Source organism: Haemorhous mexicanus, chromosome 1, assembly GCF_027477595.1.
Source record: "Haemorhous mexicanus isolate bHaeMex1 chromosome 1, bHaeMex1.pri, whole genome shotgun sequence".
Classification (NCBI taxonomy): domain Eukaryota; kingdom Metazoa; phylum Chordata; class Aves; order Passeriformes; family Fringillidae; genus Haemorhous; species Haemorhous mexicanus.
In genome coordinates this window covers 54,447,455-54,460,692 of record NC_082341.1, presented here as the reverse complement: position 1 = coordinate 54,460,692, position 13,238 = coordinate 54,447,455, and the positions used below count along the sequence as shown (strand labels likewise).

The 13,238-nt window shown below is 36.5% G+C and overlaps 1 protein-coding gene across 6 annotated transcripts in view; it reads right to left on the bottom strand.

Moving 5' to 3' along the window:
• Nucleotides 1-13,238, bottom strand: part of CDK13 (cyclin dependent kinase 13) — a 46,865-nt gene that overhangs the window by 6,919 nt on the left and 26,708 nt on the right. For 4 of the 6 annotated variants that reach the window (XR_009486956.1, XM_059849722.1, XM_059849739.1 and 1 more), the window contains exons 7-12: nucleotides 11,370-11,426; nucleotides 8,549-8,650; nucleotides 8,354-8,431; nucleotides 6,124-6,240; nucleotides 5,063-5,194; nucleotides 2,615-2,820 (exon numbers count right to left, since the gene is read on the bottom strand). Coding sequence is in view for 5 of the 6 variants with exons in the window: in XM_059849722.1 (XP_059705705.1) it covers nucleotides 2,615-2,820; nucleotides 5,063-5,194; nucleotides 6,124-6,240; nucleotides 8,354-8,431; nucleotides 8,549-8,650; nucleotides 11,370-11,426 (692 nt within the window). In the remaining variant the exon portion in view is untranslated. The remainder of the gene's footprint in view (nucleotides 1-2,614; nucleotides 2,821-5,062; nucleotides 5,195-6,123; nucleotides 6,241-8,353; nucleotides 8,432-8,548; nucleotides 8,651-11,369; nucleotides 11,427-13,238) is intronic. The other 2 variants (XM_059849729.1, XM_059849757.1) reach the window with 1 other exon arrangement.

Genomic DNA, 13,238 nt, shown 5'->3' with positions numbered 1-13,238 from the left:
CTTTTACATATTAACTGTCTTTGGGGAGTATCTATAGGAAATGGAACAGTAAGATCCAACATAACCAAAGTGACTTCCATGAAGTGCATGTAAACACTTAGACAGATGGAAAAGCACCAAGCTAGAGCTCAATATTCCACAATATAACTAAGCTGGGGCTTAAGGCCACCTGCTTTAGGCAGCTATTAGCTCTAGGTGACCTAGGAGCTCACAGTATAAGTTCAAAAAGCAGTGCTGACTTTGAGGGAGAAGTAGTAAATCACTCAGTAGCAAGAAACATGTCATAATATACAGTTAATTCAATTAAATGAAGTTTGCCACAAATGAGAGCACATTACAATGATGCAGGGGAATATGAATAATAAAGTTTGAATATCAAAGTAGTTTTTCAGCTTCAAACACCCATTGTGGTGATTTATTTTGAAAGAAGTGAAGAAGCATGGATTGCAACATTCCCTACGAGCAAAGGATTTAGAGAAGAAAGCAGTTAAAAATTAGAAAATGTGTGTGTGAGCAGGGTGGCTGAGCTCTGAATTTTTCTTAACCCAAGTCAGCACAAACACATTCAGTTCTCCTCTATCCTTGCCATTGTGCTATCTTAGCAATATATTAATTCATGGCAGATTAGAAGCCATGCGTGACACACAAAAGTATTAAGTATATGCCTTTTAAGATTTAAGAACAGCACAGCTGGAAAGTGCTGCAAAACCCACAACCCACTAGTCTACTTGTGGATGTGCACCAGGATACAAGTGCTTGGAACTGACTTAAGAGGAATCCAGGGACTTCAAAATTGTTTTGTATCTATATGAATATACACCATCTTCTATTTGGCAATACAAAAAAATAAATCACAATTTCTTATGCCTTATCTGACTCTCACTCAGATGTTGTGATTAATGGAAGATTTTGTCACATCTGAGGATGGTATACTCAACATTAAAAACTTCTCTCAGACTCTCAGTGAAAATTCATCAGAAAAATGCTAAACAGGGAAATTAATCTACCTATTCCATACTCTTTGGTTAGCTTTAAGTTCATTCTAACAGGAAACTGTACTCTGGGAAATCTGTCATAACAAAATTATTGAGCTCTGAACAGCTCCTGTTAAATTGCAAAATGCAATAACCAGAGGTCCGAATCATGAATCAGAACATTAGCAATTGATACGATGTCTTTAACCTTTCCTTTTTGGGTGCTTAGAAACAAATGCAAGAGTTTTGACTAAAGTATGTATTTGGTCATGGAGTTATATAATGTGTCTTATTAATAATATTAACCAAGGTGCATTACGGCTTCCAGAAGTGTTTTGTTTAATACAGGAAATGCCTCTATGCACCGCTGAAAATTAAACTGTCTTCTATCTAGACATATTTTTCTGTGTACATATAGGTAAACAGCAATATAGGTCAGAATGACTCCTTGTCTATTTACTTATAGTTAGTCTCCCATGAGGCTGTTATGCCATAAAAGCGCAAAGAAGTTAACTATCCTTTGGATTCTTTAAACTTCTAATATAGTTTCATTGATGGGAAAAAAATTACAGAAAGTCGATCTTGAAAATGCTGCCAAAACTTTAGCGTAAACATATGGATTAGCAGAATCTTGCAGCTGGTTTACAGTGAGAAACAAGATGAATGGAGCAAGAAGCTATAAATTGCAATAAAATATGATCAAAATAACTACTTTCAATGTATCTTTGCACAGAATATTTCGAGCTCTGTTCTACTGTTAAATGACGGGTTGATTCAAGATGGTTAGTATACAGAACTGTCAGCTGCTAAGAATGCATAAATTGTTTATTTTAGCTGAACTCCTCTATCAGTGCCATAGGATTTGGGCTTACTTTGCACAATCAAAAATGGTCTAACATTTAACTTACAGGTATCCATTTGGTGTTGTTACTCTTTGTATTTCTACATATTTTGTAAGAACTGTCACTTAACTGCTGAGTATCTCAAACGCACTGAATACTGGAACCACTACTTTGTTATACCTGTAAAACTTGTCTCAAGCAAGATGCTTGGTTAAAGATTCAGAATTACTGGCAATGCAATTCACAGAGGTAGATACTTCATGTTATACCAGCTTCCGGGGGGGTGGTTTTGGTATTTGGTGGGTTTTTTGTTGTTACTGGTTTGGGGTTTTTTTTACAACTTGATTTAGCCCCAACAATCTGGAAAGCTGAAGACTAACATAACATGCAGATGGAATCTGCTCCATTTGAAATGACAATTGTTCTAAACTCTGCCTTCTGATCAGTTTATTAATACCAATAAAACTCATCCAATCTATGGAGATTGTGAGAAACTTTGAACAGCCACTGGCTTGTGGAATTACCAAAGAATCACAAATGAGCAAGAGCTAAAATCCCCTCAAAATATAGAGCAAGCAAGTTAGTTGCTCTGACCAGGCTGAAAATTTAGGTAAAATTGGAAAGGAACACTTACATTTCCAAAAGCAAAGGCCAATCTTTTGTAACAAAGATTAAACTCACAATACTGCTCCTCCCTCAAGAATCCAGGAGACGCCAATACTCTGCAAATAACATCTAAAATTTCTAGAGGTGCAATCCAAGTAGTAGGTAATTATAAGAACTTAAAATATTACTGACCAAGTGCTACACTAGAGCTTCCCTGAGTTTTGAGTTGGGAAGAAGTTTGCATGCCTTGTGGGGTGTTGGTTCTGCTCTCATCCATGCCTAGAGACAGATCCTTCCTAGGGACTTTAGCTGCTGTAGAGTCATCAGTCATGCCCATCTGCTTCTGTCTTCTGCGTTTCTTACTCCACAGCTCATGGCAATCCTGCCACAAAGGAAGGCTGCAAAGAATGACCAGAGATACTCAGTTTTATTCTTTTTTTTTTTTTTAAATCATAGTGGTAAAAACACTTAAATTATACATAATGTAACTTCTGAAAGGTGAACCTACTGGAACCCAGAAATACATCAGGAAACATTCAAAAGCCAGCAAAATCTCAGACCTGCTTTTTCTGGCTGAAAACTCTTTACTGAGTGTCTCTTTCAGAAGCACATATTCTTCTGGCAGAAAAGGGGAAAAAGTATCTTGAAATGAGAAGTATTTTCCTAATTATCTGTGCAATTCAAAACTTCAAAATCAATGCTGCACAGTTGCTATGAAGTACACAACTTGCATACTACCAAATAACTAAGTTATCAATATGAAAGCATTTTTTTCAGGATCCTTCAGTCTGCTTATAAAAGTACTGCTGAGTCATTAGGTCACATACTTGTCCACAGTAACAGACATGGCTATCTAGTATTAATAGTGTATAGCTCAGGCAACCAAGAAAGTTGCGGGGAAAAAAAGGAAAAAGTTGCAGAAATAAGTTGCATGAATAAATATCATTTGACACTACCAAAGCTTGGATCCCAGGAAGAACAAGGGGATATCCTATGTAAGACATATGAATGCAGAGGCAAAATTCTCCTAAGAAACTTATCTGCCACCAATTCTGTCCTTTCATTATAGCTCCCTGCAGGTATCTCAATTCTGATTTCCTGAGGAACACAAAGACCCACAGAAATACTGAGATAGGCAGTAAAAATAATGTAAAAATAATGTTTTCCTATTACGTATTACCTGTCTTAGCAGTTCTGTCACCCAGAAACATGGAAAAACTAGCTGACAAATGACAAGAGACACTGAAAAGGCAATTATGACAACTCTTTATTCTCTCCCTCCACCTGCCAAGTATTTTCTGAAAGACAACTGGAAGGAAGAACTCATTGTGAGAAGTATCCTATGGTCCTTCCAATCTGCACGTCACTTTCTCTGGATGAACAGCTGCTCCTTCCAAAAACAGAACTTCAGTCTCTCAAGAGAACAGTCGACACTTTCCTGTGGTTTGCCAGAAATGAATGTGGTTCCTCCTAATTTTTAAAAGGACACCAGTGACTAGTTTGTTTTGAATTTCCATAGATCAGCTTCTACAATGGATGCATTACCACATCCCAGAAGAAAAGGTGATCTTCCCATTCACTTACTTCAAAATGCACATAAGCAACATTCTGTACAAGTGGTTTTGAAACTTCAGCAAACAGCTTGAGATTGCTGATTTCTGATTTTCACACAGTGATATAGTCATATTCAGGCAATGAAACTTCTTTGGCGCATGTTTCAGAACATTAGTAACATTTGCCCAGAGAGCAAAACATTAAAAACCATCTGGACACAATCCTGTGCCATGTGCTCTGGGATGACCCTGCTTGAGCACAGAGGCTGGACCAGATCACCCACTGTGGTCCCTGCCCACCTCACCCATTCTGTGATTCTGTACAACAACCTTGTGTATATAACAGCTAAGTCTAGAAAGAATTTTAATAAAATCCTTAGATAAAAAGAAGTCAGTACAGGCTGCCTTGAAGGCTTAGTTTACTCAGACAGTATCATAGATTCTATGTTCTGACAGCTACACTGAGGAAAGAATGAGACCTGCAGATTCTCTAGTACCTTTTCATTGTTTTCCTTAGGACATGCTGCAATATGATTTCTACTGATTAAATGACTTCAAAGTCACTGCAAAAATCCTACAGGACATTGTAATACACTTCCTCTAGAGAAACTGACAGGAACAACCCTGCACAATTTCACTTTTCCTGCCTGTAAAACCAAGGCTCTCATCTGGTTCATGAAACAATTTACTGTATTTCACTTTAACTCTCAGGTACCTGTGCAGAGCTCTATACCCACTGTCATTCTATCATCAAAGACAGCAATTCAGATTCATGGAGGATCTCAAAATCTCTGGAAAAAGTAGACACTGATAAACTGAGATAACAGGGAAATTATGCTTTTTAAATATTAGAAACATTCATAGAAGAGTATTTTCTCAACAACTAGTTCTAGGAATGACAAATCAACTCTGTTATCTGTGAGTCACTTAGCTACACAAGCATTTTACTACAGAATCACCTTTCAACAACTGTCTATGTCAACATTTCTGCCACCATCTCCTTTACTGAACCACAATGAACTAACTAGAATCGGTACAGGTTCACACTTCCTAGAGGTCAGTACCATTACCAGTGGAAATTACTTACTCTGGAGGAGGCATTTTAGATGGTTCCACATCTCGCAGAAACTCACACTGAAGAGCTTGTTCAGCTGTGCAGCGCTTGCTGGGATCCAGGGCAAGCATATAATCGAATAAATCTAATGCAGCTGGTGGGATACTACAAAAGTGCAAAACAGAGGAAACTGTCAGATCTTTATTTCGTATCACACAAATCTGTGAAAAATTTTAATGAACTCATCCCAAGATGATCAGTAAGTCCTCAGGTAACTTAAATACTAACAAAACACGCCTAAAACCTGAGCTTATCAAGCAAGAGGCAGAAATACATTTCACCTTTTACTACCTGTGCTATTATATAACCCAAGCTTTCTTCAACTTGTGTTGTTTCATTGATTGAAACCTTGTACTTACAAAAAAACACACCCACATTTCAAAGTTAAGACTGTATTTTTACATTTTGAAATTTACCAGCAGACTTTCAATTGATTCACAGACAATAATTCTATTGCTTCAAAGATATTAGTCTCATTAGTATGAACAGGATGACGCATTTCTTTTGAAACCCACTGCACCTAAAGGAGGGGAACAACACCCTTAAAATAAGCTAACAGCTGTTTTCCATACCTTTCACTTGTGATAAATGCACAAAACTAGTCCAATGGTAGTACTTTAGAACACATGGTTCAGGTAACTCCTCTGTGTTGAATGAGTTTACGACACAAAAGACTAATGTTAACCAGACTAGATAATTAGCTGTAGCCAGTTTTACCAATAAAAAATAATTAACTACTCTGAGCTGTTTTTTGGACAGGGCAACAAAAAGGTGTACCAAACAAATGTTCAAATGTTTCCTTAAGTGAAAGCTGACAGGTGGTTGAAATTTTAGGGCCTTCTTTCCTCTTCTTGATGCTCCTATTAAATAAGGGTTAATACAAGCTCTGAGGGTATCATGGGAAGGACAAGAACCTAAAGCCACTTTTCTTTACATATGATCTATGCTTGTTCTCCGAAAAATACTGAAGTTCATAAAGTCGCTGGGAAAACTTAATGCTATTACAGTTCACTAAACTAATTCTTCATCCTTACAAAGCAAACTCTTCTCTCAGTTTTCGACGATACTGCTTCTTTGGTTTCATTGTGTTGAAGTAAGCTAATTTTATAACATCAGGCCACACTGCTGGACACGGACTTCCGCAAATTCGGCTGTACCAAAAAGAAGGGAAAAAAGGTATGAGATCCAAAACCACAAGTGAGCACAGCTGTCATTTTTATTCTTGCAAGGACAATGAAAACAAAAATAATTTTCAATTTTCATGTTCAGGTTATTTTTAGCCAAAATTTCTCCACTGTCAAATGCCCAACACCATTAAATAATGGTGAATTGTCTACAAAGGGTGATCACCCCACACAGACTAAACTTACTGTTTCTGCCTCAGTCCAGCTCAAACATCCTCTACACCAAGGTTTTCAAAAATGAAACCAACTACATCTGAAGAGTTCTCCAGGTATCTGACTAGAAAAACTGGATAGCCCACATTTAGAGTAACTTTTATCTCCTTAGTTCCCAATGCCACTGAAGAAAGATATACCAAATACATGAAAAAGCAGTTTTCACTGAGATTTTATTTAATGCTGAAGACAAGGGGGAAAAAACAAACAACCCAGTTAAGTCCTAAAGGCATAAACCTCTATACAGAGAAAACCTCTGAATTTTTTACTTCAGTTATGAGTTTTATGCCTCAAGGCTCATCTACCTCCACAAATGGAGCTGCCAATACTCTTATGCCTCACATTCCATCCCCATCCTTTTTTCCAATAGCTAAGTACAAGTTGATCAACACCACACTTCTGAGCAAAAGAACTAATATGGTATTTCCATATATGCAAGGTTTCGAATTCTCATGCAGACAGTCATAAAAGGACATTTTGCAAGTACATTTCCTAGTTCCTACAGCCCTCCTTTACATAAGATTTAAATGGTTAGTGAAAGAGACCTAATGATTTATGCCCCAAGTGCTATGCCAGTCAATCTGACTTTACACAGGTTGGGGTATGTAATTTTCAGGATGGAGAATAAAAATAATTCATCTCTTACTATAAGAATGGACTTCAGCTCTATCTTTGATAAATTTTGAAAAGATAAATGTAGAATTTTTGGCTGCAGCATAATCACAGCTGAGATGTTCATAAAACTGATATATTACGTTCCAACAGCAAAAAAAGCATAGCATCAGTGAAGACAAGAAATGAGCTTCAAACAGAAGCTTCCAGCAGAAGGACATCACAGAGTTTTAGTTTTGTACCAGAGGTAAAATACAAAGAAAAACTTTGAATTACTCATTCTCCTGTGCTTCAATGCCATCTAGTGCTCAAAAACAAAAATTCCCAAACTCATGAGTTTAATTCTTCTTATGCCAAAAACGACCACTGATTTGCTCTGCACCACCTAAAACCTTCATTTATTCAGGCCAGCTAATAACATATTACACTGAAGCATGCTACTGTTCAATCTGTTTTGAAAAACATCTCAGTATGTAACTTAGTAATATTTTTTAGTAAGTTAATTTGATCATTTACTGTTCACTTTCTGTAAGTTCTGTAGGACTCACCCCCTTTTCCCCTTGTTTCTAGGAAGAGCACCTCTCCTCATTTATAATGCCAATTATGATATCAGAGTCAAGAGCAGATTTTGCTTGCTGAACAAAGGGAAAGAAAAAGATGTTCTGGTTCCACCAAATTAAATACTTATCATTCTATGATTTATTGAGAACAAGGAAAGAAACAGAATTTTTATCTCCATTAAATGTCTGGCACTTTGTAAAGGAACAGAAATATTCCCACAAAAGTAATAAAGCTAAGGTGCGTACACCACAGGCTTGAAAAAAGAACTCATGACAAGCAGCATGCCAAAAACCTGTTCCTCCCAAAACCCACTTGTCCTTATTGTTGTCCAAATCTTCATTCTGATTTGCTGCAAGCAAATTGCTGCAAGCAAGTTGCAACATCATCTTAAAAATTACAGGCATTTTGATTACTCTCTCTTTACAATTTCAGTAATAGGCAACTCCAGCTACTCTACAAAAACCCATTTTACTCATCAACGGCACATTGCTAAGAGCACAGAACACTCATGAAAAAACCTTCATGTCTGTGCCAAAGTCACTTGTGTTAAATGCCCCTCAAAACCTCTAACATCTCACGCAGGGCAGTAACTGACCACTTGCAAGTATTTGCAGTGCATTTTCTCACATGTTAACACTAAGAAAAGAAACCTGTCAGTTTATGAGGCATCTATGTAGCAGCGCTTGCTAGTTACCTTATGAGTTCCAGTTGAGCAAGTTCTTGATTTGCTTGAAATATTGGCTTTTTTGTAAAAAGTTCACCCAGGATACAGCTGTAAAACAGTTTTGCAAAATTCCATTATTATGGCTTTCAGTACGGAATAATAGAAACTTTAAAATTTATTTCTGGCTTGTTTTTATCCTTGCTAATCTTCTATCCAAATTCTTACCCACAGCTCCAGACATCAATAGCTGGTGTGTATCTTTCTTCCCCAAGGAGAAGCTCAGGAGGCCGATACCATAATGTAATAACTTTGTTGGTATATGGTCGGCTGTTGGAAGGAGGAAAAATAGAGAACTATCATTTTAATATGATCACACTTCTAAAAACAGGATACCTTAAGGACTTTACTTCTGTGATGCTGTTCAAGAACAGTACAACCTTCCACTCTCATTTAATTTTACTCCTGCAAAGCTGTAACTGCACAAAAGCAAACACCATGACCTGATGAAGGCTACAAACAGTCAGATTGAAGATATAAATAATAATCACACAGTCACCTTGATGCTATGTGAATAGTGTATCTCCATTATTATTCAGAAAGCAATACTGTATATTTATTACATTGCTAGTCATTTCAGGAGCAGAACTCACTTAGATAAAACTAGTAACTTCCATGCACCTATTGGCTATTACCAAACTAAATATAGGACCTCTACAAGCACTTTAAAAAGAAGGAAAAAATCACTTTTCTCTCCTTAAGTATGAGCAAAAGAGATAAAAGTCTTTTTCTGGAACTGCATCATTCACCAATTTTGATTCCAAAGCCTGGAATGCTTCTAGTATCTTCCTATATTTCACAATATCTTTAATTCTCCACAGCTCTAACCAGAAATTTTGGTCACTGTGAATAACCCTTCCCATCCTCCCACAAATCAAAGATTTCTACTAATGCAGACACACATTTTTTTATGCACAGACTGAACTACAGCATCAACAGTTCAAAATAAAAAGCAGAAAAGAAATGTTTGATTTTGGTTTTGTTTCAACCAGGGTACTTTAAAAGTGATTCCAGAACTCTTTCAGTTTTCTTCAGTTTTTCACTGGGTCAAGCTTTTTTTCAGTTACCAACACGAGGTAACTCCAAACAGAAAGAGTAACTATAAGTGTGAACAACCATAGAATGAAGCCTAACAAGCTCTTAGAGTATTCTCAGTAGTACAGTTATCACTTCTGTAAAATCATCTGAGTTCTTCTTTCATTAAGGCACATAACTCCAATTCCTTTTTAAAAGGTAGTACATTTTTGGAAACAATTCCATCATTTATAATATTTATCTCTGAAGCAAAAATTCCCTATGAAATGTTTACATGGTATGGACTATCTCTACAGATACATTGCTCATATGTATTAGTATATGGTGATTTTTATTTGAACACTTGTCTTGACATGCAATCTGTCATACCTCCTACTCCAAACATGTTAAATCTACTAGAATAACATTTAAAGGAGCCCAACTACAACCACAAAATGGAATTTACTTAAATTTTTATTTCCTCCCCATTATGCCCCTACTAAGTTCTGTACCCTTTCAAATAATATTAAATTCTAAACAACAGTAAACCAAATGCAAAGTACATGAATTAAAAACAGCAGCTATTATACACTTGTTGATATACATTAATTATATATGTTACTGCAGGTCAGAAGGAAAACAAATGACAAAAGTATTGCCAAAAATCTACTGAGATTCTAATTATTCTCCCATGTTCAATGGGCAATTCTATTAGCTAGCTTAATTAAATCTTAATCTTGGTGCCATTTATGCATAATGGCATAATAACGTTGCTGTTTCATGTACAGTAAAATGGGTTATTGGCATTTTAAGGACACTGAACCTTTAATCCTTAATGAACAGTGATTTTACAAAGAAAATTTAAATTAATTTTAAAACAGACATTAAAAAGACCCAAGCAAAATATGGTAAACTAGAGGAGAAAACCCCATTAAGCCAGTTTGATGCATGTTAAAACAAAAAGATAGTTTATTATTAAGTACATCAAAAAAGAAAAAAATTAGCTAGCAGATGCTTAAGATTATTTCACTTTGCTATTACACTCAACACTTTCCATAACTGTACTTAAGCATGTTTTCCTGAAATAAGAGTTCTGAGAAAAAAGCTCAGTGAAACTAATGCTAACACATTTATCAACAACACAAGAGCTGTTCAGAAAACAATAAACCCCTAAAGCCAACATTTTGGATATTATTTCTCAAATTAGACATGCAGAAATCAAAGAAAGGTCAGGTATCCAACCATCTCATGGACATATTACTGTAGTGAACATTCAGCCTGGATTTTGAAAAGTCAGTTCTACATGACAAATACTACATTACAAAGTAAATACTAAAGTTCTTAATCATAAAAAACCGTGCACCTGTTTCCTGGAGTATGAGCATAATGAAGCCAAGAACAACAGAAGCACAAGTCACAAGAAGTTTCAGAATAACTTTTATTTAAACTTGTATCTCTGTTTCCAACAGATTCAACAGCACTGACTGCCTACAGAATACACTGAACCTCTTGAAACGTAAAGTCAAATCTTACACAAAAGTAATGCTTATTGAATAGGAGCTGTATGATACTTTGTGCCAGGAAAAAAAAAAAAAAAACACAAACAAAACCCCCCAACCTCAAAAAAAAAAAAAAATGTTCTCTAAATAACATCTTTGGTACACTAACAGAAGAAATATACCTCAGGTTTACAGGACCAGAAACTTAGGACTGTAAGTTATTTTCCAATCAATATATGGCCAGTCTCTATCATTAATTATCCAGGACACTTGGAAAAGCAATACACTCACACAAAGAGAGTTTTGTGGTTTTATGCTGTGTAAGACAACATGTATTTCTTTCACTTTCCTTAGCAATTACTTGTATTACAGTACAGTAACATTTTCTCTAAACAAAACAGTCTTCTGTCCCTCATAATAGTTACGCAAAAAGATTAAACTTCTGAATGCTTTTTCACAGTGTAATTGTATCTTACCTTTCTTCTGAGTTGTACAGCCGAGCAAGCCCAAAATCGGCGAGCTTTATCTGCCCTCTGGTGGAAAAAGCAAGGAATTATTTAGTGGTTTATCCTGTTAAGCTTTCTTCCCCCAAAATCAGGTAAAGTTTAACACTGAAACAGCTGTGACTGATCTTCACCAAACCACATTAATGAAGAGGAAATGCTTTGCTATCTCGGCATCTCTTCATTAAGCAGTATGCTAACTCACTGAATAGCAAAGACAAGTAAGCAAAATTGAGTATGCTTATCAAAGGGCATTTACATTATTGGATGATAGTAAAAATTTAGGTCTATACGATAAATATTCCAGTCAGTAACTCTGCAGGAAAAAACTGAGGGAAGAAACTGCTCTTTTCTCAGGCCTCACAGCTAGCATGAGCACTTGGCACAGCAAACTATTATCAGCCTTCATACTTCCTTCTAGGAAGCCATCAAAGTCCTGTTCTGTGCTTGTACATTTTAAATAGAGCCTTTACATCAGGGTGACTGACCAGATAAGGGATTCTATTTTTGTCAGCAACCAACTTACTGAATGACATAACTCCTAACCCATTCCTGAGTTTTTCCACATATGAGGGGAAGAGTAGAAGATATAGAGCTCCTGCCTGGCAGTTCCCACAGCTAAAAGGCACTGCTATATGACCAGAAACTCCCACTACTTGTAAAGTCTGGATGATTCAAACAGAGATCTATCTGCAAGCGTCTCTAATACACTAAATGAATGTTGGACTGTTATATGTGGTTTTCCTTTTCTGTACTGATAAACTTTAATAACTCCCATCACCTTCAAATACTTGCTATTTTATCAAATTATGGCAAGATTTGCTGCTAGTATGACAATTTTGTGGCAACAGCATGTACGTGACCATTTTGTGATGATACCATATACAGGTTATAGTTTCCATCCACTTTCCTCTTCAGACCTTTATTCTAATTTCTTGGAAAACACCCATAAACAAAGAAATGCTCCCCTCAAATTTACATGCTTATTTGTAGAAGATTATTAGTATTTGCTCAAAAATTCATTGAAGTTGCCTATGTAAAAAATACATAACCCACATGTTTGGCTTCAGGCTGTAACTAGTAATAGGATTTTTGAAACACTGGCTTAAAAAATCATTCAGATCTACTATCACATTTTTCTGCTGCTGGTGGAAAAACCTAAGGATGCCCACTGCTCTCCCAACTCTGTAATCTGGATTGGAGAGCACAGTAAAATAACAAGTTCCTCCTCTACCATAAGGCAGTCTTCTCCACTTTCAGGTTACATCCAGCTTCTGAGTTCCCAAAGGTGCACACAGAAACACTAAGCCCAGAGATCAGCAGATAATAGGATTATGTGTGTGGGCACACTGAGTAATGGGGAGGAATGTGTGCAACTGTTTAAGAATCTCTATCATAATCTAGCAAGACTGCAGTAGGATACAGAGTTGAAAGAAGTCAAGTGTTAGTTCACTCTAAGGGAAAAAGGAGGAAGAAATAGCAAATTTAATTTGGAGAAAGCTGGGAGAAAACTAGGTATATCAAAATAGACTCTTGATCCATGTTGCCCAGTATTTTATCTCCAACAGCAGCAGTAGATTTTTAGGAAGAACATGTGAACCCATTCCCTTTGGGGCTCATCTTCCTCATACTTAACCACTACCCACCATCATTATGTTAAGGATGCTAAAACAGGGATCCCCATCCATTGCCATCAGCATGTGTTAATGATCCTGTCCTTGAACATACCTCATCTTTTTTTGAGACTCCTGACACTACCCAGAAAACTTCCTGAGACAACAAACCCCAGAAGCTGACTACCTACTCTTTTTTCTTAACTATACCCTTTTTTGCCATTATAAA